We start from the raw sequence: 24,246 nt of genomic DNA, 5'->3' as shown, positions 1-24,246 counted from the left end.
ATTATGCAACCAGTGGACCTGTTGGACTGAAGCCTGCATAACATTTGTGCAAGAATAGGATGTTGTTTTTGTTTAACTGAATGAGGCTTTACCTCTGAAACTAGGAGTTACTAAACTTCCCCTGCTTTTTGATGGAGCATAGTGCATCATTTTAAGCATTGCCTATAGTTTGATAAAGAGACTACAACAAAGATATGTTCACAGCTATGATGACACTGAGCCTTTGTCTTTCTGTATATAAACGTTTAAAAAAAAAATTGGATTTAGTCTTGAGCAACATTTAACAGCACTTTTTACATTACACGGGCGATGTGTAACTTTAATACATTTTTCAGGTTTTGTTGCCTTGTTGAGGTCTGAGGAAAGAACTACAGAAAGTGTAGTCTATCTGTTGTGAAGTCTGGACAGAATAATGTGCTTTTGTGAAGCACAAAGTGGACTGTGTTACTTCTTGGAGCCAAGTGACTCACTTCTTTACTTTGGTTGTCCATACTGTGCGAGGGTTGTCGACTTTTAGAAACTAATATTTTTGGTCAAATATTTATCCAATGTCTTTGCTAATGGGTATACACACACACACCAGACTCCTCACTAGGGATGTAACGGTAAGAAAATTTAACCTCACGGTTATAGTGACCAAAATTATCATGTTTTCGGTATTATCGTTGTATTTTTAAAGTGTGTTCAATATGTTTAGAAAGCACTGATAGGCCTACACAAGCTGAAATAGTTTCAAAAAGTGTAATAGTGTTTAGTATATTACAAAAATATAGGCAATAGGCTTGTAAAAACTATTGAAAACAGACTACTGAAACACTGGCCCGCTGTAGGGTGTCCGGCAAGAACTTGAACCAGAGATGTCTGACTTTGAGATCCAGGAAGATTTATTTACAACTCGAATATGAAGTTAACTATGAAGTTGTATTTGACGTTACATGTGAAGTTGGATGTGGTTCTGAAATATAAACAAATAATAACGCACATTAATAAGCATCTGACTTACTATAAACATTATTTACCAAAACTAAATGTTATAGCCACCAGCATATAACAAGAAACAATACTAAGAATTACAATAATTTCTCTGTAATAATTAACATAAATGTAACATATTGCTCAGTAACACAAACTGAGAATAAGCCACATCTATTACAGCACACATATCCATAACGGAGCAAACAGTGTAATACACATTTTAATAGCTAAGCACGTGGCTCCACAGCGCTAGTCTGTTTACTGGCGATTGCACCTTGCTAGCATATTGCCCTAACACAACCTGAATATAAAAGTAAAACCCATGACAGTTTAGCAAGCTACAGAATAGTTTTCACTTACTTTCTAGGCTACACACATCACTTCAACAAGTCCGAAAATGGGAAAGAAATGATAAAGAAAAAAGTCTGTTTACAGCTGAGCTGCTGCAACTTCAGGAGACTCTGATGAAGCTGGGAACACACGGTTTCCACACTGTGATAATAATGATATTTTAAATGAAAACGGTAATTGTTATCGTCAACTATTTTACCGTGGTTAGCCGTTACACCGGTAATCGTTACATCCCTACTCCTCACCTATACATTTTTATGTAGGCCTATTTAAATTATAGCTCTTACCATGTTTATGACAAATAATTTTGTGCAGTCTTTGCATACAGTAATGACAGAATATGGTGATGTTTACTTATGACACTTGGAGATATACTTAGTATAGTGTAGATAATGAAGTGTGCTATCGAACACTTCTCTGACGAAAACACACGAAAACACTAAAACTATCAGTGACACTTAAATCTCAGAATAACACTAAATAAAACTGTTCCTTTAGCTTTTTGGATAACCACAAATGGTTCCTGACTGTTTATAATTTAAGCACATTAAGAAATACATTCTGTGTGTGAGAGTCCTAACTTGCTGTTGGAGAGAAGCACCTGTGTAGTCCGTGCTCCTATGCAACAGGTGCTTTAGAGCATTGATGTATTTATTTTCTCAGGATGGCATCTCATTTTAATTCCACTAAAATTTGTTTGAAATTGACTATTTTTTTTTAAAAGATTTTTTTGGGGCATTTCAGCCTTTAATGGAAAAAACAGATAGATATGAAAGGGGAGAGAGAGGGGGATGACATGCAGGAAATCGTCGCGGTACACACCTTCATATATGTGCGCCCGCTCTACCAACTGAGCTAACCCGGCCACAAAATTGACTATTTTTTAGTCTTACTGGAGTTCTGAACTGACTGTCAAACTGCATAATAAAATAACGTTCTGTGGCATTCATTGTTTGTGTTTGTTAATGTTTCACAAAGAGTTTAACCTGAGCCAGACCGACAACAAAGATAGATAATAATATCACATCCATACAGGGATATACAGCTGTTAAAACATAATAAAATATATTACACGCTGGTATGGGATCGGTCGATACGCAAGTTCAGGTATCGGAATCGGTATTGGGAAGCAAAAAAATAGTGTCGGGCCAGCTCTAATTTTATACAAAAGTCTTTAAATCGAAATGGTCACAAATTTAGTTTGAGGTTATTGCTATCCGGTTAATAAAAGTTTAACACACTGTAATGTTGAACAGCAGTTTTTCTGCACGAGAATGCAGTTATAACTTTTAGCAGTCGTTTGTGTTTACTAGTGTTTGTCTACACAGATGAGGAAACGTCTTTATTTCTCTGTCTTGGTATTTGGTTGGTGGGTTGCACCTTTGTAACACTTAAGTTAGTTGTTATATGTGTTAATGTCAACAGTTAATAGCTTTGGTAGTTCTCTGTTTTTACATTGTTTCTGGATAGTACTCTATACCATACATGCATGAACAGGATATTGATTTTAGAAATAAAGGCTTCACTTGACTGAAAATACAAACGTATGTGCAACAAGGCATGTTTTCTATTTCTATTAAAAGGCCTGTGAAATTCCTCATGGGAATGTGAACACATTATGTGTCCCACATTTTAATTGAAATAATAATACATCATTTTTTTTTTGTTATGAAAATTCCTGGCTAGAAAAAGATCTGTGATCTGTAATTGAATCCGGACACAGAGTCATTATTTGTGTAATTAGATGTGATGTGTGGCAGGGGTAGAATCACATCAAAACATCAGTGTTCTCCGCAGTCAAAGCACGCTTTAAAAAGGGGACACTCCTGCAGGCTTCCAGACTGTGTGTGCCCTGAGGTAAACCCTGGTCTAGAAAGGGAATTTTAGAGTATGCACTGCTGCTCAGCAGTTTGAGCAGGGCCCACTGAGGCCAGCGGAGAGTGCCACCAAAAAGGAAAAGCTGGCTCAAAGCCACTGACGTCATCTTAGTAAATCTGCTTCAGTACTGCAGCCATAAAATGACTGCCAGCTACCGAATGCACTTTGGCCCTGTCAACCACCTTAGTGAGTGCAACACCGTTTTTTTTTTCTCGTTGTGCATACTTATGGAAGACAGGCTGTGTTTAAGTCTACTCCCATTTTGCTCCAGTTGTAAAAGACTTTGCCTAATCATTCAAAACGAACAAGTCATGTTTGAGTCTTTCTAGTTTTACATAAAGCACCAAATGATTGAGCTTCTATGACCCTTTGAAGGCTTACCACTTTAATATTACAGCCTTATAATGTTTCCCATATGGCGGTCTCCTTCATTTTGGGAAAAAGACATTTGGACAGCATAATGTCTTAACCGCTCATAATTGATGTGTAGTTCTTTCAGAAGTTATTAAGTTGCTAGGACATGTATTTTTTCTATCTATTCCTATTTGGAATTAAAAGACTAATACATGAGCTTCCTCATGATCACACAGAGATGAAAAGCAATATGTACTTCATGAATCATTAGATGAGTCAGTTTCTGTAACCACTATACACATTTTGAGTTCTTAACCACAATGCAGCAGGAAATCTCGGCTTCAACAACTTCCTTTCTCAGTGCTGGCCATAGGAGCGGTAGTGGTGTTCAGCTTTCCACTAGTGAAAGGAAGCCCATAGAACAAAGGCACACAGTCACTTCATTTACTGAAACTGTGTATAATTTGTGGCTTGTATTCAAATGTGGGTTATTCAGTCTCTCTGGCACCGTATTCCGTTGCTTGTAATAAATTTCCACAAGACCTTTCATCAATGGTCGCTGTATTGTTATCATGGCTGACACAGATCAGGCAGGCTCTCTCTCTGCCCTAAAGGTGCCCTGGATTCAGTGGAGGCACAGATAGACTGGAGGGTAAGCTCCCAACATTAATATGCAGGCTGTACCCAGTAAATTAGTTTGGAATCCAAGCTGGGACACAGCAATGGAGAGCTGTATCCAAACTTTTCTCTCTCTCTGTTTAATAGATCCAAATAGTATACATTTCCAACAAGGAGTCTTGTTGGTTTATAATTATATCACCAACAAAGGTTAGCTGTTCTGTCAACAAACAAACACTACATCCTTCAATATCCCTTTTTTCTTTTTTTTTTCGTATTTCATCAAATTAAAAGATATGTTGCAGATATTCTTTATTTTTGTTATTGTCAACAAAAAGCATGAAGAGAACAAAACCAAAGGTGCGTCAGTCCATCTCAATTTCCTGTCTGTGGCCCTCAGTCCATTTGTTCCTACTAAAGACATAAAGCTTCAGGTCACAAATATATATTTTCATTTTTTTTAAGCCTAAATAGTTTTCTAAAACACCTTGGCACTGTAGTTTTTAGGAAACGTTGCCTAAACAAGCGCAAGTAGAGCATTTGTTGGGGACTATTTTCAGCTGCGGATTAATACACATTTGGTGCTCTTGTTATATATATTTAAGTCAGCAGAATGGTGTATTTACAGTGCCCATGTTCATAGTAATAAAGGTCAAATGTCACGCAGTGCAATGGCGAGGCTCATTTATGTTTTTAATAGTTATAGTAACAGTAGACTTTTATGGCACAGAGGGATACGTTGTATTAGGCTACACAGACAACCTTTGTTAGTACGATTAGTTCATTGTTGGTTTTGTTTTTTCATGGGATTCGTTGACGATATGAAAAATCTAGAAAATTGCCAAATTTATTCTTTAAACACTGTGAATGGTATCTTTATGCTATGGTTTCAAGATTCCATATGTTCAGATGTTTCGATGGTTTTTCAACCAGGTTTTGGTTGCTGATGGACGAATATTCACGAAAACAGTGATTCAATTTTTTGTTTAGTGTTGGCTACACGTAGCATTTTAGTATAGTGTCTTACTTAACCCTGTGGGGCCAACGATGTAGTATACAACAATAAATTATACTTTTTATCTCATTTTCAATATCTTTAGATCAATGCAGTGTAGACACTTACTTGTTTTTGCATCCAGGAGCTAAGATCTGTGGCATTTCAACAAGGTCTCTTTTGCAATTCTAGGCCCTCCAGAAGCTTTGTAATCTAACTGAAACTGCAGTGTATTTTTGTAACATTTGTACAATAAATCCACGATGATGAAATTATATATCATATTCCGCGAAACAAGATATGTCCGCGTCGCTTCATGGTAGCATCTTACTTTCTTGGAACTGCAGAGCTGAAATAATGATATAACGGCGTAATTGTAATAAATAATGTGTAGATTAGATAGCTAGTTTTATTGGGTTTTTACATATTTTATGTGACTTATTGTCAGTATAGTTTTTTATTTGTGTAAGTGAGGGTGTTTATTTTTGTTTACCTTGATTGTCAAGACTTTGGAGAACAATTTTCAAAAGCCAAAAGTCTTGTTCATTATTGTTCTGTGTGATGAATACATTTCTGGGAGATTCAATTTCCGTTTAGTTTTTTCTTTTGTCTTTAAAGTCATATAACAATTTATACATTCATGTGAAAACCCTGCGGCATACATATCCTGATAGCCCAGGTTGTCCTGAAATTTTTTTTTTGTCTATAACTTGTTTGCGCATTACAGGGTTGAGGTTATACAAGCATTATTACACAAGGAAACCAGGCGACTGAAAGATTGGGGGGAAAAAATGGCTTAGACCCCAGAGGCTTAATAACTACCTGCTTAGTGTCTCAACCTTGGATCCTTATTTCTCAATATCCACAGAGTGCCCAAAATTAATTTAGCTTTAGTTTGGCTTATGATTTTTGTGATCATGTCACTACCCTAGTGTAGTGTGGTGTGTCTGAATAGTGAATAGGGTGGCTTTAATACCACTAAGTCACAGGTTTTGATTATTTCTTACATAGCTGACTTTGTCTTCTTTCAATGCCAAACAGTTGACATAGAAAATGGCCAAGTATTTTCAAACTGTACATGGCCCAAAAGGTGCAGACAATTAAATTGAATTTTCTTAACATCCTTGTAACTTTTAAGGTATGTCAGATTTTTGTCCAGTCTGCCAACAAAACAAACAAACTCAACTTCCTAGAGCTAGGCAATGTGTTATATGGTACAACATCCTATGAACAATACATGCCTTTACCTGTTGGGTGTCATATCTACATTACTGATGATGATATCTCAAAGATATTTATGTGCTAATATATTCTTAATGCACCCGTAGGCATCCCCAAAATAAAGTCACAATATACATAATTGGTAAATTGTATAAAAAACACAGCACCTCTCAGGGGGCTGTTTTATGATGAATGAGTCCAGTGTAACATGCAGGAGTTGCCAAAAGAAAAGAGAGAGAGAGGAAAGGAGGAATGTGGAGAGACAGGGAGGAAAGAAGTATATAAGGGGTAAATGATGGCTAAAGAAGAAGAAAAGAGATGAAAGTCGGTGTGAATTGGCAGAGCCAAATGCAAATGGTGGCCTTCATGCTCGTCATCACTGTGATTTGTTTTTTCATGCCCATCCGCACGCGTCCTGAATGAGCCAGTGGCCAGCTCTCGGCCTGCTCTGCTCTCATAACTGTCAGGAGATCCTTTATCTGACGGACCTTTATTTACAGCTTTAATTTCCTGAGCTTTATGTGTTCCGCTCGCACTCCACACCACGGTGACATGGGCGTATTCTGTCTGGAATGCACTGCAAATTTTTGATAGGCAAATGTCTTCTGAGCTTTCATTACATTTTGTGGTTGAATAGTGAATTGTATTAAAAATATATATATATTTTGGTATTACTGGCAGGACAGGGATGTATCCTCAGAAGGAGAATTGCTTGTGTCTTAGATTTAAAGTCCATTTTGCCTTTGTTGAGTGGAGGACCTTTAGCCGACATATCTGATGTTTTCCAGGTCGTGTTGTTGCTACCTTTTTCTCAGTCTGAGGCAGGTAAAGAGGGCTGCTTTGACAGAACCTGTAAATCAATCCTATTCTCTAGCAAACAAAGATTGATCCCACAGTGGCCTGATGGTTGCTGGGCGGTGGGATCCAGGCCTCAGATTTGAGTGGAATGATATCAGACAGATTCACGGCATCTCAGCCTGCAGGTTCAAAGAGGCATGAAATAAACACTAGGCCATAGCCAATATCAGAGGCGGCATAAGCAAGCTTTGTAGCCTCTCCAGTGGACACGCGGAAATTGGTACTGAAAACCTTGTTTATTCATTCATCTGTACTCCAAACATGTAGATTTATTCATGAAACCTAATAGAAAATACAATACAGAATCAATAGTTTTGACCTGACATTCTTGCGTAGTTTGGTGTTTGAGAAATGGGACATATTTTCGACATGACTGCGATAATTAAAAATTTCCCTGCCATCTACCACGTTTTCTTTTCTGAAATTCAATTAGTTAAGTGTGTGATCCAAAAGGTATATTCTTTCAATTAAAGACTAGGGCTCAAACCTATTCAGTTGATTTTGATTTATTGCAAGCCTGATTTACTGCATGCCTGAACTTAACCGTGTGTGGTAAAGCTTTGTAAATACTGTATTTCCATAGATTTTTTATTAATTTTAGTTTGCCCTGTAAAAGAAATCTCAAGGTCTTTAAAATACCTGCCATCAAAGACTTCATTCCATAAACCGAGGTAATTAATTAGTTTTAATAACTTGAAAGTGAATGGAATTTTACTCAATGCAAATGTTCATAGTTGGTTGTGTTGCTCAAAATGGAATATTTTTGACATTGCTGTTCTAATCATAAAAAGGCCAGGATATGTCTATACAACTAGCTGAAAATGTTGAGTTTTGAAATCACATGGTAATTATAGTTTTACACACTGTGGCCTTAACTACTGTGGGCCATTATGGGGTGCACAAAAGTCATTCACAGAATCATTATTGCACCCTCTGAGATAACGACACAAAAGAACTCCACATGGAAAATTACATTTGAGACCTCGTCTGCTATTTCATTACCTTGCTCTGTTTGATGGGTGAAATGGGTTCTCTTAATTTAAGGAGCTGGATTCCAGCTTGGTGAGTGGTTTATGTAATCTCATGGTAAGTGTAATTTTCCATAATGCCATGTCACAGCTACTACTCTGCTTAGCTACCACACTCACTTATTGCATTGCAGGCAATCTCCACCCCGCATCTCACAAATAAGACCATTTCTATGGTGAACACCCTGCAAAGACAGAAGTATGCAATTATCTGTAAGCCACAAGTGTTTCTATGGGTGACATTCATACCTTCTTTTAAAAGACATAATTAGTCCACAGATTCTAAGGCACTAAGAGACCGTCTTCATTGACAACTCTGCCACGTTATTCACATGTTGCATACAGTAAAAGCATCCATTTGATGTCACAGGATCTTTTTAGGATGGGGATGCCTATTATCCTGTATTATTTCAGTGTTCGTATGAGGACAAGTCAACAAACCCTATCTTCATTTGACATGAGAAGATATAGATAATTCGATAGATCAGTATATGTTGATTTTCTGTTTACTGATACTGGTATGTAATAGAAAAAGTATGCACTCACTATTTTATGTGGACATCTAAATGACTCTACCCCACATCCTCTTCCTCCTTCACTGCAAACACTTATTTCCTCCATTATTCCACTACATCCCACATTATATTGGTAATAATTTGACATTTTATAAACAAAGTTGTAGTTTTGACAGTGCAGCATTGATGAACAAGAGTTGAATGAATGAAAAAGGCTAGAATTATAATTCCACAGGTCATCCAAACAATAAATATCTTGGACCCACATACACCAAATAGGAAGTGGGTGTGCAGTACAAAATATACTGGGTCAATTGTCAATTCATAATAAAGGAATAGCAATAGTACTGTAAATAGTAGTAAAAGTACCGCTTAAATCCTTCAATAAATTATTTATGGCTGCTAAATTGTTGCATTAGTCTGAATTCATATTTTATTCATGTTCATATGATTAGTTTGCACATTCTCCAAACATGTTATTTGCAGCAACCAAGCTAAAGTTTAATGATTTCATTTCAGTGCAAACCATGTTAGCATTCGAAATTTGTTGAAAATGAATTCCCCAAGTTTTTTTTCTGAATGCTTAAACACCAACTCACTATCTCCGTAAACCATCAACGCAGCCAATGTTTACCAAGTGTGCCAAACTGAATGCACATTCTCTGCTTTACACGCAGTATGCAATTTTATAACACTATTTGCAAAGCTATAAACACAAGTCACTGCTTTACACTCAGTTTGCAATTTAATAACACATTCTAGCAAAACTGTAAACATTGGTCTCTACATTGCTTCACTATTTTGCCAATTGCCTTTCCACATTGACATGTGAAAACACTTTTAGATGATGAGTTCACTTACACATCAGCACTATAAATAGGCCAGAGGTAAACATTTGGTTTGGAAGCCAATATCTACTGCGCTTTTGCTGTGAGTGTCAGAAGATTTGAGAAATGAAAACCCCCTTTCCCCTTATTTGTATTGATAGTGTGTTATGTTTGGAATACACAACTATATTTTACACATTTGGATACCTGTGTGTACCTGTGTTTGTTTACTACATGTATGACAAAACTTTATTGCAAACGGCTGTGCCCTGCACAGAGAAAAAGCAAAAGCCACAAGTGTTTTTCATTTATACTATCGGTGCGTAGTTGGTGCTCCGTCGGCTGATTGAACTGATGGTTTGTGTGCACTGTATTGACACAAAAGACATTTTTAAAAGAGGTTTAAGGGTTTTGCAAGAATTGTTTGCTTTTGCTGAAGATGTATAATGTTTTGCTGGTGTGGATAACAGTTTTGTGGTTTGTGTGTAGAGTGTCAGATAGTGCCTAAGCAATCAAAAAAAAAAACTAAGAAAGGATCAGGATAAAGACCGTGACAGACAATTTGTTGTTTTTCAATTCAATACAGGAAACGTTACTCAGATGACAAAGAAGCAGATGGTAAAAAGGTAAAATCAACATAGCATACTTTTGACATCTTCTGAGGCTTTGCACTGCTTGAATAAAACGTTTGCGAATGCATTTCAGAAACCTTATAAAATAAATGGAAATGTGCATGAAGCCTATGCCTGGACTTCTGGATGACCTGAAGGAAAGAGTAGATGCAAGGTTACGTGCGACACACAGCTGGGTAGTTCTTGGCCATAATGTAAAAGTAATTGTTTTAGAACCTCTGTGTGGCTTTTATTACTTGTGCGTGAAACTTCATATTTATCTTGAAAGCCTCAATCCCCTGGGGTCTTAAGGCCCTGACACACCAAGCAGATGCCCAAGAACTAGTGGCGACTGTGGAGTCGCCGAACGTTGCCTTCGTCTTGGCCAAAAAATTGCACTTGAACACATCGCAAAGACTAATAGTGCGTTCCATTTGTACTCGGAAGTTAGAATTTCCGAGTTCCAAGTTGGAAACTTCAAATGGAGCCCCCTCTGAAGTTGGGTTTCAGAGTCGGAAAGTTGGACAACATCTCATTACCCCGAGCAAAATCCAAGATGGATGCTCCGTGCATCCACAGCAGTGAAAGCTGTAGTAACATACAGTTTATTAGCACTTTTCTCTTATTTGTGTGTGCTAGTAAGCTAGTTTGCTTGCTAAGGGGCTCAGTTGTTTAGCATCAACCATGGTGTGGGAGAGAGAGGTCTAACGTTATGGTCTTTACGTAAACGTTTATTTTGTAATGTGTAGGTATGTAGCTCTTTTAAAAGACATGTTTATGGGCGCCTGGGTGGTACATCTGGTAGGGCTCACGCCCATGTGGAGGGGCTTGGTCCTTGGCTCAGCGGCCGCAGGTTCGGCTCCGGCCTGCGGCCCTTTGCTGAATGTCATTCCCCCTATCTCTCCCATTTCAAGTCTAAGCTGTTCCGTCGGAAATAAAGGCCTAAAATGCCCAAACAATTATCTTAAAAAATAGTATCTCGTTTTACGTTTTCCATATTATGTACATAATGTGCAAAAATAGATATTCCAAGCTCTGTGTATTGAATTGATCAGATGAGATGAAGATGAAAAGTGAAAAGAATGTGTGCGCTCTTTCCTCACTACCGTTTTTCAATCAGATTTCCTCACGCCGTCGCTCACGAAACCCAAGATAAAATTCAAATTACATTTTTTTCCAATCAACAATGTGATTTTATAGCACACAGACTAGCGGCCTCCAGCCCTTCCCCCGCATGACATCACATGCTGCATGCTAGGCCTGGCAAACTCAATTCCTTTTAAGGATTCAGGTTATTCTGAGTCACTCACTAAACTGATCTGGGTTGTGCGAGTCACTTGAGTCAGTATTGATCTATAGGCGAGCCGAGGCGAGCTTGCAATGTTTCTGACTGTCTGCTCGACCTAATTGCATTTTAACATACTACATTTATACACAAAACCTACAGTAGGCCTAGCTAGGATACGTACAGAACATTGTATGTTATTTCAGAAGTGAAAGAATGGCTCTTGTTGTTGATTTGCTTTACACTGAGCTCGAGGAGAGACTTCACTCGCTCGTCTGAATCAAATCCACTCATGACAATGTAGCCAGCTGATTCGTGGGATTGACTGACTCCCGCAAGAACTCATGAGTTGTCGAGGACTCATGAGTTCCATGGTCTGCGAGGCGAGACGAGGCAAGCTTGCAATGTTTCCTGCTCTGAGCCTGCGGTTCAGGAGGTTCCTATAACCTATATAAGTCTCTCTGCTCACTCAGTCGCTTGAGTTGACTTGTGAAGTTGTGGTTGCCTACGAAATTGTAAGTTATAAAGCTTTTGGCAACTAAGATGGCTAGGACTAGTAGTAGCTAATGTTGCAAGAGGTTTGTGTGTGGCGCTGTTATCATTTTAGATAGAATTGTAGTAGGACTCAACTGATCCAAGTTAATGATACTAGAGACTCACGAGTGAGTCACGACTCAAACAGGTTTACTGCATGCGTGACACAGCATCAATGATTCATTTCAGGCTCAGAGGCTATCGTTAACGTTAGTAGTAGCATGCTGCTTGTGGTGTTGTGGCTTTCCGTGGGATTAACTGTATGATAAACTGTAGAAATGCTGTGGCCACACCGCTCTGAAAGCGTCCTGGACATCCTACACAGGGCTCCAGACTAACTTTTTTCACTAGGAGCACAGTGGCCACCAACTGAAAATTTTAGGGGCGCAACCAGAAGATTTAGGGGCACACACCGTAAATCAACATGCTAACCAAATATTCACATTTCTAATAATTTCCACTGTATTACTAATAAATACTTTGATAATAGATGCAGAAATTACAATGTGCTGTTTCAAATTTAGCGTCACTTTTGAAGATGCAACATAAAAGTCACCATTGCTGTCATGACAGTACACAAAATATTAAAAAAATATACCAGCTCTAGTCTACAATTACAATGAATTCAACTTAAAATTAAACATGCATTGTTTAGGCTATTACCCTTAGGATTGGGTACCTTTCGCATCTGAACCAATATCGGTACCGATACCTGAAATTCTGTTTTCGGTACTTTCCCTCTGTAATTACAAAACCATTATTTCAGTTGTAAAAATAATTCCAAACATATTTATCCTATGTACTTAGAACATTATGTTATTAGAATATGTTACACTCTAAATAAATTAAACAAAAATAAAAATCCTACAACCTATTAAATTGAATAATTATTCATTTCTTACTCACTGTAACTTGTATTTGTATATTATTCTTTCTTCTAGTTTTATTTTCATCATGACCGTTTCTAACTGCTCTTTAATGTTTCATGTAAAGCACTGTGAATTGCCTTGTTGCTGAAAGGTGCTGTAGAAATTAAGTTGCCTTGCCTTCAAACCTCAGCCTGTCAGTCAGTCACCAGGGCATAGAAACCACTGTGCCTGCTGCTTGTCTCACAGGAAGTGTAACGTCAACAGCACCGCGACCGCTTTCGGCTCGCCATTAATATAATATTGCAGCAAACGCTGTCTGCATGAAGTTTTTAAAAACTGTAACCACACTTGCAACCACTTTATCGGCATTGCCGTGACTTCAACAAGACTGCAGAGCCGACGTAGTTTGCATCGTCTGCACCTCTGCGTGTGTGTGTCAGAGCTCTGCTCTCTGTCAACTTTCAGAGAGGACAGATAAGCTTGCGCTTAAGTGCTCAGGTACCGAAATTTCGACATTTAACATGTAAAAAAAGGGGGCAAATTTAAAATTCAGTCGCACACTCTCAAAGTTTGGTCGCAGTCTGGAGCCCTGCTACATCAAAGTCTGGTTGTTCACCCTCTCCACAGCAGTGTGTTTTTGTTATTAGTTTATCCAAAGCAAGTTACTATTGCTATATATGTCAGAAGTCCCAAGCCTCTGAAGCAACTAGAGGTTAAGCGTCTTGCTCAGGGACACATTGGTTGTTGTATCACAGTGGGATTCGAACCTAGGTCTCCCACACCAAAGGGATGTGTCATATCCGCTGCGCCATCACCACCGAGTTTTAAACTACAATCCAGAGTTGTTTGAATGCCAGAAATCTGTTCAGATGAGATCTTAATGAGTGCAACACAGACACGTATAGTACAAAACAGCATGTTTAACATTATTAGGATCCCCAAAACACTGATTAAAACAACTAAAAAACTAACAGTGATCTATGACAAACAAAATGAACAAGAATTAACTTTGGATAGCCTTAGTGTAATATGATTGAACAGGCGTTAGGAGTAGACATTTGCACAGTGTTGAGTTTTATAATAACATGTTACTTTCTGTATGGATTTTAGTATTGTTTTAAGGTTAAGTTGTTAATTCATGTTACATTTTGGCTCCGGGTAATGTTAATCAGGTATATAATCTACTGAACCATAAAATGTATTTGACAAACCAACCAGATTTAATTGACAAAGCACATCATAGGCTACACTTTATCTATATCTGTATAATCTTCTAGTCTGGTTTGTGTAATATGTCAATATTTATTTATTTCTAAATTATCTTGTTATGTAGTCATTTTTTCAACAAATAGTTCATAAACCCTTGTTTGACTAGTCTATTACTGAACCCAGCCATCACATGCTGCACTGTCACATCCTGCGCCACCCAGGATTCTCAACCTCAACCTGTGGGAAACACTGATGACGATACACAAATCTAACCGTCGTTAGAGAGTATGGTAGAAGTTGAGTTGAAAAATCCAATGTTGTCAGGTTTATTGTGTTATATGTGCTGGTTGACTTGTTTAGTTTTCCCTCAGACACATCTGATCTCAATTTAGAGAAAAGCCCTCTGGAGAAACATTGTTTATGGGGTAATTTTTGTAGAAGAGAATTATTAATGTTTATCTGTAGTAGAGTGATTTGATACATGCTCAGTGATCTATCGATTGGAGATTCTTGACTTTTTTCTTCCCTCTCTGAATGCTCTGCTTGGATTTTAGTTTTGACAAAATGAGAATATTGAGGTGTTGCATAGCCTTTATGGCCATGGCCCTTATTGATAGGATAGTGGTAGTTGAGGTTTAATAATGAATCACATTTACCTTATTAATACAATTTTTTTATATTTTTGACAAGAGGTTTAGAAAGATACAATTTTTTTTTATCGATTTATGGATATAAGTATACTTATAGTTTAGCTGTAATATTTGTTTTTCCCTTGGGTTGTTTTGATAAAGGTGTGGGAATGAGTTTGTGCTAAAGAATGTTTTAGTAGACTAGACATTATAAAGCTTTATTGAAACCTATTGGCAGCAACTCTAGAGAAAAAATATTTGTGCAAAGTCATGGCATTTTTAACATAACTCTAGCTTTTTACAAATCTCACAGTAATTCAATGTTTGGACTTAATGAGGATAGAAACAAATATTTTCTTTGGAACCCCATCTTGCTGTGAAAATGTAAGATGTAAGTGATTACGAGGACAGTTCATCATTTGGTTGGGATGAGAGGAGCACATCTAGAAAGAGTCCCAGCCTCTTAGTGGTTGAAATAGGAATTTTCACCCCCTCCCTCATCAGTTTGTGAGTTAGTTCTGCTGTGTCAGCAGTCGGCACACAAAAACGGATTTCAGTAAAAGCTCTTTCCACTCTCTGGGAGTTTTTTTCCCCCAACAGCTTGCTCCCATCCCCCCTTTCCCCCTCACAAACTGACATGCTGGAAGAAACATATGCCACTATTCCCACTTCCTGACAGCTTGTGCTGCTTGAATGGGATCTTGCTCAGAGAGGAAGCAGTTGTCTGGAAAAAAGAGAGAGATTAAAAAAAGAGGGAAACCTCAGTGAATTGTTAGTAAAGGAAGTAAAACATAAAAGCATTTTAGATCGTGAATCAAGGCGGTGGCAATTGACACAAACTGAGATTGTTTTTATATTGAAAGTCCAATCTGTTTTTGTGTTTGTCTTGAACTAGACTGTAGATAAAAAGTTACTCTGTCCATTAGACATGTTACTAGACTCAGAAACGTTTGACAGAGCTCGCTACCCAATATAAAATCATGTACTTATTGTGTTTATCTGAAAAAATGGATGTGATGAATAAAATAACATTTCAAGTTGCACAGAGTTAGTGAAGCAGGAGCAGTTAAGGTATAGACAGCTGATTTGGACAATGAGAAACCCATCTGAAACGAGAATTTCCTCTTGAGCGTACTCACGGATGTCTTATCCACTTGTTGCTCTGCCTATTCCCTCTTGGATCTGGTCAGAACTTGCCTTTCAGACAATGTGCAGGCTATTCCTCCAAGTTTATGTGTTCAGTTGCTGTGCCTCAGAGCAAGCTTTTTCAAACATTTACATGCATTATTTATTTACCCACAATTAAGACAGTTTTGTCTTACATGGTTTGAGTTTACCAGTTTGTTTACAGTTTTCTTTTTCCTTTCATGGACACATTCAAGATGCTAATCTGCTCATCAGCGTTTGCAAGATAGTCTGACAAAACCAAAAACTGGCAAGCTCCCAGAGAAAACTTTTACACTCTTTTATAGTTTGATAGCACTAATTCTCCCGTTAAGTCAAATTTATAATTTCCGCATATGCATGACTGTAAAGGCCTGTGTCACGTAAATGCTGTGATCTGCCCATGAGGGTATGTATGTATAACTGTCATGTTAAAATGTATGACTGTGAAGACTGTATGACCATACATAACGACAAAAATTTATGAACATGTCCACCCATGAACCCAATGATCTATAAACAGAATGGCATGCTATCTGCTGTGTCCGTTTTTGGGCTTGTCCACCCCTTAAGCCAGCACACCTCTTCCATAAATATAAACTCAACCTCCAAATGATAAATAAGATATGTTCTCACTGCACCCTCAACACAACATTTGAAATCAATTCTGATGTTTCTTTCTTATGTAATTTTACCACCTTAATAAACTGTCAAAGTCTCTTGAAGTTAGGGCTGGGCGATATGGAGAAAATCAAATATCACGATATTTTTGACCAAATACCTCGATATCGATACAGAGACGATATTGTAGTGTTGACTATTGGTGCTTTCACAAAATGTTTACACAATGAGATTTTTGATAAATAATCATCAGTAATGTGGATATAATGACTAAGTGGGTAAAGGCAAATAATAGAATAGTTACAGTCTAGTAAGTTCAGAAAATGACATCACTTAACTGTAATGCAGCCTTTAAAACCAGGAAAAGACAACACTTATGCGATATTACGATCTCCAAAATCTAAGACGATATCTAGTCTCATATCACGATATCGATATAATATCGATATATTGCCCAGCTCTACTTGAAGTCCTAGTGTGTGGCTGCTAAAGCCACTGCGCAGAATGCACTCCATTCATGAAGGCTACACATATACTGACCGCAATTTGGGCTGTGGCAATAACTGCATCACCGCCATCATAGCCTTTTTTTTTTTAAATTGTTATTATTTAATATTTTGCTGATGAAAGTTACAGGAGTGAATATGTTGTGTGATATGACATATACTGAACACAATAATCATTGTTAAGTTATCATCATTGACTGTCTTCTATCCTATGTTTAAGAGATTATGGAGATTATTGTGAATTATTTCTAGGCTTAAGTACCTACTTGTGATATCTATAAGTAATATTTAATTGAATAACATAATACACAGTAGGAAAGGAACAGACTCAGCCAGAAATGTCTTTGTTCTCAGATGAGATGAACGGGATAGGGCTTCAGTGTTTTACCTTTGCACTTTACACTGCATAAATTAGCCTAGCAGCTAGCGGAGTTTCCTTCTGCTTATTCTGTAGCTTAATCCCGAAAAACACTTTATTGACAAAAAAGCTTTCTAAACGGTCTGTAGCCATGTTTCCATCAACACGTTTTTATGCAAATTAATAATATTGAATGGAAACAGTAAAATCCAATTGAATTTCATGAATATCGACTTTGTAATATCGAGTTTGTAAATTCGATCTCATCGGATTTTCTCCTAATCGGTAAACGGCTTATATGATAAATAGGGTCGGGTATTGTTTGGGTTTTTTCCGATACCGGTGCTAAAACGATACTTTTAAAACGGTACGCGCGGCACTGCCTGTAACATCAAAAAAAAAAAAGGATTAGCACAAAATGACAGTCGGATAAGGCCATATGGTCAAAATGAAATGATTTATTAAAATTTGAATACTAATAACTTATAACAATAACATTTTTTTACCAGTAAATTGCTGTAAAAACGACAAAACAACCACTAGATGGGAAAAGGGTATTTTACTAAACTTTGAATGCACCATGAGGCTTACCAGTCAGTTTCAAGTGAACGCACCATCTGTGTTGTTTTTTACAACCCAACCCTAGCGATAAACACTGATGGAAACTTTATTTGCTGAATAAATAATGACAAAAAAAGGATTGACAAGGGGATGGAAACATAGCTTTTTAAATAGATCAATAGATATTTGCTGTTCTTGCGGCGACCACACAGGCACTGATGTCACTCACTCAACGCACGTGCCATTCTCGCTGTAACTTACGCTACTCTCGTAACGGGGGTTGCGGTTCACTGCCATATCGCTGTGATACGTTCCTTCTTCACCGCGCTAAGAAAAAACCCAAATCGTCACAGCCCTAACCGCAACACTGCTGAATCTCACTTGCCACACACATGCTTCACTGGGGCATGCCTAGCATTGATGAAGATGTACCTAGTGTGTAATAGTCACTTCCCATAAATTGTGGGATAGTCTGCTGTTTTATGTTACTGGACATGCAACGCATTCTGCTCAAGATGCTGTCACCGCATATTGATGCAGTCCTCAGTTTATTAGCTGCGGATTCACCAACGAGCTTGTTGTTCTTGTCAATAGCCGCTGGTGAAATGAGACTTTCTCCAGCTGTGTGAGCAGCTTGGTAAGACTCACAAAGGGGGCCGGTTCTTGGATTGAGCCACAGTCTGTAAATGGTAGTTTTCTTGTGATGCCTGCAGGTCTCCAGCCTTTTCTTTCTCTAAAAAAAACTCCTATGGCTTCTCTGTTTGGCTTGAGTGTCTGGTTTCTATATGCCGTCATGGTTTGCGACTGGCTGACTGGTGACGTGAGCCACCCAGCTTCTTATTTTCAACAGTCATGCTGAACATGAATGTTTTTGTTGAAGAAATATCTTTCTTCACAATCACAGAGTTGCACACATTTACACCTAGAAGCTGCCAACTACAACCGTGGTGTCACCTATTGTTGGGGAGTATCAAATGCTGCTCTTTTATTTCCCCACCCAGATTTATCGCTCCAGGAATTAATTTTAGGTTGACAATTCTGATGGGGTACTTGTTACATCTTGTTAAAATATATAAAGCTAAGAGCAACTGTTCAGTTGATAAAACCCATGACATATATTGTAAATCATGTCAAGAACAGCTAGGCGATGTCCAAGCTTGTTTGTCTGCTTCTTCTCCATATTATGGTCTCAACCAACAGTGTGTACTGTGGTTTGTTTTGGAAGCAAATGTCCACATTTCTGTTGTTGAAAGTGAACGTTTGGTTGTTTTTGTTTTTTGGGGAATTTCAGGTCTCTCCCTAGTCTGCTCCAGGCTTCAGCTTGGAGAGCCCAACCGCCACGATTGATCCCAGTAGCTGGAGCGGCAGCGAGAGCCCTGCCGAGGACATGGAGAGGATGAGCGACTCGGCAGACAAGCCCATGGACAATGATGCCGAGGGGGTGTGGAGCCCTGATATTGAACAGAGCTTCCAGGAGGCTCTGGCCATCTATCCTCCTTGTGGACGCAGGAAGATCATCCTCTCTGATGAGGGAAAGATGTATGGTGAGTACAGATGTGTGTAAGTGTGAGTTTTACCCAAGCATATCCGTGTAGTTGGTGAAAACTGAGGGAGCTTAAAGGAATAGTTTGACATTTTGGGGAAAACATTTATTTGATTTCTTGCTAAGAGCTAGATGAGAAGATAGATACCACTCATGTCACAGCCAGCAACTGGTTAGCTTAGCTTGGGATAAACACTGTAAGGAGATGGAAGCAGTTAGCCTAGCTTTGTTCAAACAAAATCTGCCTATCAGCACCTCTAAAGCGCACTAATTGACATGTTTTATCTCATTTGTGAAATAAAGCGTAAAAATGACAAGTTGTGGTTTTATAGGTGGTTTTTCATATTTAACAGTTAAACATGAGAGTTGTATCGGAAAAAAGTGAATGAGCGTATGCTCTCAACTATTTAACATTTTAATTTTAAAAAGTAAAAAAAAACATAAAATATATGTAATATTATAAGATGTCAGATGTGATGGTGACCATACAGCCACTATTCTGGTTCACAGAAGTGCAAGTTTATAAGTAACGCAGCATGAACTTTTAGTCAGTAGCAGATGGTACTGCAGCTGCCACCAGCTGTGCCCCCTCTCCTCCCTCCATTTCCCCCATTCCTGGCTGGGTGATGTCATGGAAAGAGGGAATATTTTCTCTCTGTGGTGTTGGACCGTCTCACAGCCAGTCAGTCAGTGTCAAGTGAAAGCAGAAAGCCCCTCAGAGCATTCGCTTGCAGCTGTCATGTGACCCGCTCCGGCCAAACGAAATGTAAATTCTAGGAGTTGCAGTGAAACCTCTCAGCTGCCACTACAAAGATGTGGGCTTAGACAACAGGACCCTCCCCACTTTCTCTTCCTCCAATTCCCTCGTCCCCACACAGTGCGAGGCTGCCAGAGAAGCTGTCCCTCTGCTGTGGATTAAAGCATGACAGTTTTTTTTTCTAGAGTTATAAATGAGCAGTGCTAAGTACAGGCCTCGCTGTTACTCAGTGGACATCCTCAATGTGATGCAAATATTCAGCTTTCTGGTAGACTTGGACATTAAAAATGTTAAATATTCTTTTAATTAATTATTTTTGACAAGTTTTGGAGCAAGTAGAAACTCAGCGTGACTCATACTTGTTAATTTACATTTACTGCATTAAATACCAAATTGAAGACCTTAAATGTAAGTTTTAGGTGCTTCTCTTTAAAATCTTACACTCAAATTAAATAGATACATTTGAATTATTGTAACTGGCATTTATTTAATGTAAACTAAGGCAAAAGACAACCCACTGAAATCTACCATTTACAAACTGAAACATTCAAAGATTGTTCCTTCAAAAAGATTCAAAACCCCCAAAACAAACCCAAAGAAATGTTTAGTTTCTGTGGTGTTGAATCTACCTTAAAATCTGCTGAAGAGACAGCTGTAGTGTTGAATAGAGTGTGGTCCTGCCAGATGTGCTCTGTATCTGGTTACACATTGTCCCACCAGTAGCAGAATCACTAAATTGGCTTTCCTACCATTACTGATGGAACTGCTTGACACAAGAGTAAAATTATTTTCTTACATGTGTACAAACTGAAAAGACACAGTCAGGGAAATCTAATTCATGGTTTCATGTTGAAAAATGATGACAATACTGCTGAAAGGCCAGTGTTCAGCTGTGTTTTTTTAGTTTTTTTTTTTAGATAAACGGCAGAAAAGTTTTTTGTTGTGGTTGTTACAGAAGACAGATTGGTATCAGTCTGATGTATTGGTGTTTTTTCTGGGGACAGGGCTTGTTATTCAGCCCTCCAACTGTTGCTGCATCCCAGTGCCAATCCCATCATGCCATGAACTGTGACAATCTCCTAAAGCTAGGAAGGCGTTAAAAGTGCCATGGGTCTTTTCTTGAAAAAAAAAGAAACAGCCACAGCTTTTTTTTTTAAATAGATTTAGTCTGTTTATTATTCGAGTACAATATAAAATTAGAGCAGGAACAATACAATGTATGCATGGTGTTATTGTCTTTAGAACTATCATCATCTGCATCAGGACAATCTGTGCTGAGTACTGATTGCTAGAAATGTTTTGTAGCCATTTCCCATCAATTATAGACAATAAAGCCTAAGCTGTAGGGAGTGGCCAGCTGTATGGATTACCTCTGTGTTAAAAATTAACTCAGTGTTGTGAATCTTTTGAGGAATGCTTGGAATGTGACTCAACTCAGCTGTCCATTTCCTTATTCCTCTTCATGTCAAAATAAGCAAACACATTGTCAAGTTGTATGTGAAGGCAGTCTTGCATGTTCTGTTCATTACAAATGGTTTTATTGTTCCCGTTTAACCCTAAAGTACCTCCCTGTAAGGATGGAAAATGTAACGTCTTGCCTACTCTCACTGTGGCATGTGATTGATCAAATGCGTCAAAATATTTTAAAAGTAAAAATCACTATTCAGTATTTCATTGCAAAATACATTTTGATATACAAGGCATTTATGGCATAGGCTAAAATGTTTGCATTTTAATGTTCAGTGTCGTAGATTTAAGTATTTTGCTTCATCTGAGCCACCGTGTATAACTGGTGAGCCAATTAAAATCTCACACCTATCCTGTTCACTATGTGGTGCAGGAGTATAAGATGTATTGTTGTAAGAAAGAAAAAAACAGTCAAACGTATAAAGGCAGCTTTACTATTTAGAAAACTCAGTTGGAAAAATATAATACTGGAGACCATCTTGCGATGCCAAACGGGCCGGGGGTGTAAAATGAGGGGGCAGTGGCCACAGACAGACATATAAACAGCTAGCACAGTACTCAAAACTGCCTCTGTGGTAGTTCCCGCTACAGTAGGTGTCTCCAGGTCCACATTTTGCCATGATGACGTACGCACAAAAACAGTCATTGAAAACAATACCAGTGGCCCTGTTGCAGCTGGTAATCCAAACCCTGGCTGCATGCCCTAGGGTATATAAAAACAAAGATGTGTTTGCCACGTGAATGTGTGTTCTTTGTAGGATGCCTCGGATTCCCATTTGGGCCATGCTCCTTACTAACAGTACACTTCTTTGAAATACCATCAGAGATAAGAAACCAATGAAGTGGTCCTCCATGCTGCTAGAAGGGATTGATTTGTCTAAAACATCCAGTGATTTGTCTTTTAAGAGAGGAATGGTTCAGCTAATCATGGTGAGGCTGATATGGGGCTGTAATCCAGGTCCATAGGGTTTAAAACAGCCACAGACCGACCCACACAAAATCTCTTGTGGCATCTGAGGAAGTTGGCTACAAGGAGACAGGTATTTTGTGTTTGCGAGACCCTGGGGATGGCATAGTGTTCCATACACAGAGCTCATCACAAGAGGAGCCGCCCTGAGTGCCCTTAAGCCCTTTGTTATCCTGGGGTAGAGTGCAGTTAATTAGCAACAGTCTCTATAGCAACTGTGTTGCCGTACAAAACAATTTCTAATTCCTGCTTCTTAGCCTATTGTAGTGTTTACCTGAAGTGTTTCGGATGTGCTGAGACCAGTGTTGGCTGGCACTGTGCTAGTTCTCCGAGGCTAATTGTGACTGCATTGGAAAGACATTATCTGTATCATTTACAGCCAAAAAAAAGAATAAAAGAAAGTTTAAAGGAAATAGAGGGCACTGGTCTCTAGCCAAAGGCCTAAGACTCTACACTTGCATAATTCACCTGCTGTGCTAGGCTGCATTCATTTATCCCAGAAATAGAGTTGATAAATGAAACAACACGCTTCACTCAAATTGTATGTTTATTCATTGAGTTATGTATTTGCACTTGCCCCGCAAGCTAAATGACATTGGTGAATTTTTCTCAGTTACTGTTGGGAGGAAAAAAGGGAAGAACTGATTTTTATTCCATCTACTGATAAATAAATATGTAAATAAATATTCTTCTTGCAGGCTATACCACATCCATGTATTCTTTCTTGTTTTTGCTGCTGAAGAGGCGAGTTGTCTTTTCAAACGCTTATGGCGGAGACATATATCACTTTTCATGTGAATTTTAAGGTACTTTTTACGCTTGTGTCATTATAGCTGTTATAAATGTGGTTCTGATTAACAGTAGCAGGAATCATACCATTAAAAGCATATTTATCCTATAAATATGGAATGCCGTATCCAAATATGTGATATATCCCTATATGTTGTAATATTCACCTCGTAGGTGGACTACTGGACATTATGTGTGTGTCTGCATGTGTCTTTTGATGTAAAGCTTTTCCTATTACGACTCTGCTGTTTGCTCTGCCATCTCGTCAGTGATCCAGCCCAGACCCCTCCTGTGGGAACTAAGTGGCACTTGGTTTGCAGAGATGCCAAGGATGAGTTAGATATAATGAGCAGACCTGGCTTGCCCCCGATGGCCCAGCTCTGTGCTCCTCTGGGGCTCGTCTCACCGGGCCGAGCTTGCTCTGAGACAGTGAGCGGACCTGATCCTCCCTGCTGGGCAGATAATGAGGAATTCTGGGATAAGCTCAGGCTCTCCGAGTTACCTACATTCACGCAGAATGGAGTGTGAGGAACTTCATTGCAGGAGAGGCATCACACACCTCCAGAATAATCCCTCATTTGTTCCCTTGCCATTGTCGGTGTAAGACTACTGTGTTTTCACACACATGGTTGTGAAAAAAGTCCAATTATTGTATGTCTTCCTCAAAAGGAGTAACTGTCAAAAGTGTAAATAGTATTGATGAGGGAGGAGTAGGTCATTTTAAATTAGGATTTTAGGGTTAGGTTGTGACCTTTTA

At 38.5% G+C, this 24,246-nt stretch overlaps 1 protein-coding gene across 8 annotated transcripts in view; it reads left to right on the top strand.

Moving 5' to 3' along the window:
• tead1b (TEA domain family member 1b) overlaps positions 1–24,246 on the top strand; it is a 60,312-nt gene that overhangs the window by 2,305 nt on the left and 33,761 nt on the right. For all 8 annotated transcript variants that reach the window (XM_039794815.1, XM_039794813.1, XM_039794817.1 and 5 more), the window contains one exon: positions 19,258–19,510. In XM_039794815.1, the coding sequence (XP_039650749.1) occupies positions 19,354–19,510 (157 nt within the window). In that variant the 5' untranslated portion in view covers positions 19,258–19,353. The remainder of the gene's footprint in view (positions 1–19,257; positions 19,511–24,246) is intronic.

This window comes from Perca fluviatilis, chromosome 3 (assembly GCF_010015445.1).
Source record: "Perca fluviatilis chromosome 3, GENO_Pfluv_1.0, whole genome shotgun sequence".
Taxonomy (NCBI): Eukaryota; Metazoa; Chordata; class Actinopteri; order Perciformes; family Percidae; genus Perca; species Perca fluviatilis.
The sequence above is the reverse complement of the archived record's forward strand: the minus strand, read 5'-3'. Positions and strand labels throughout refer to the sequence as shown.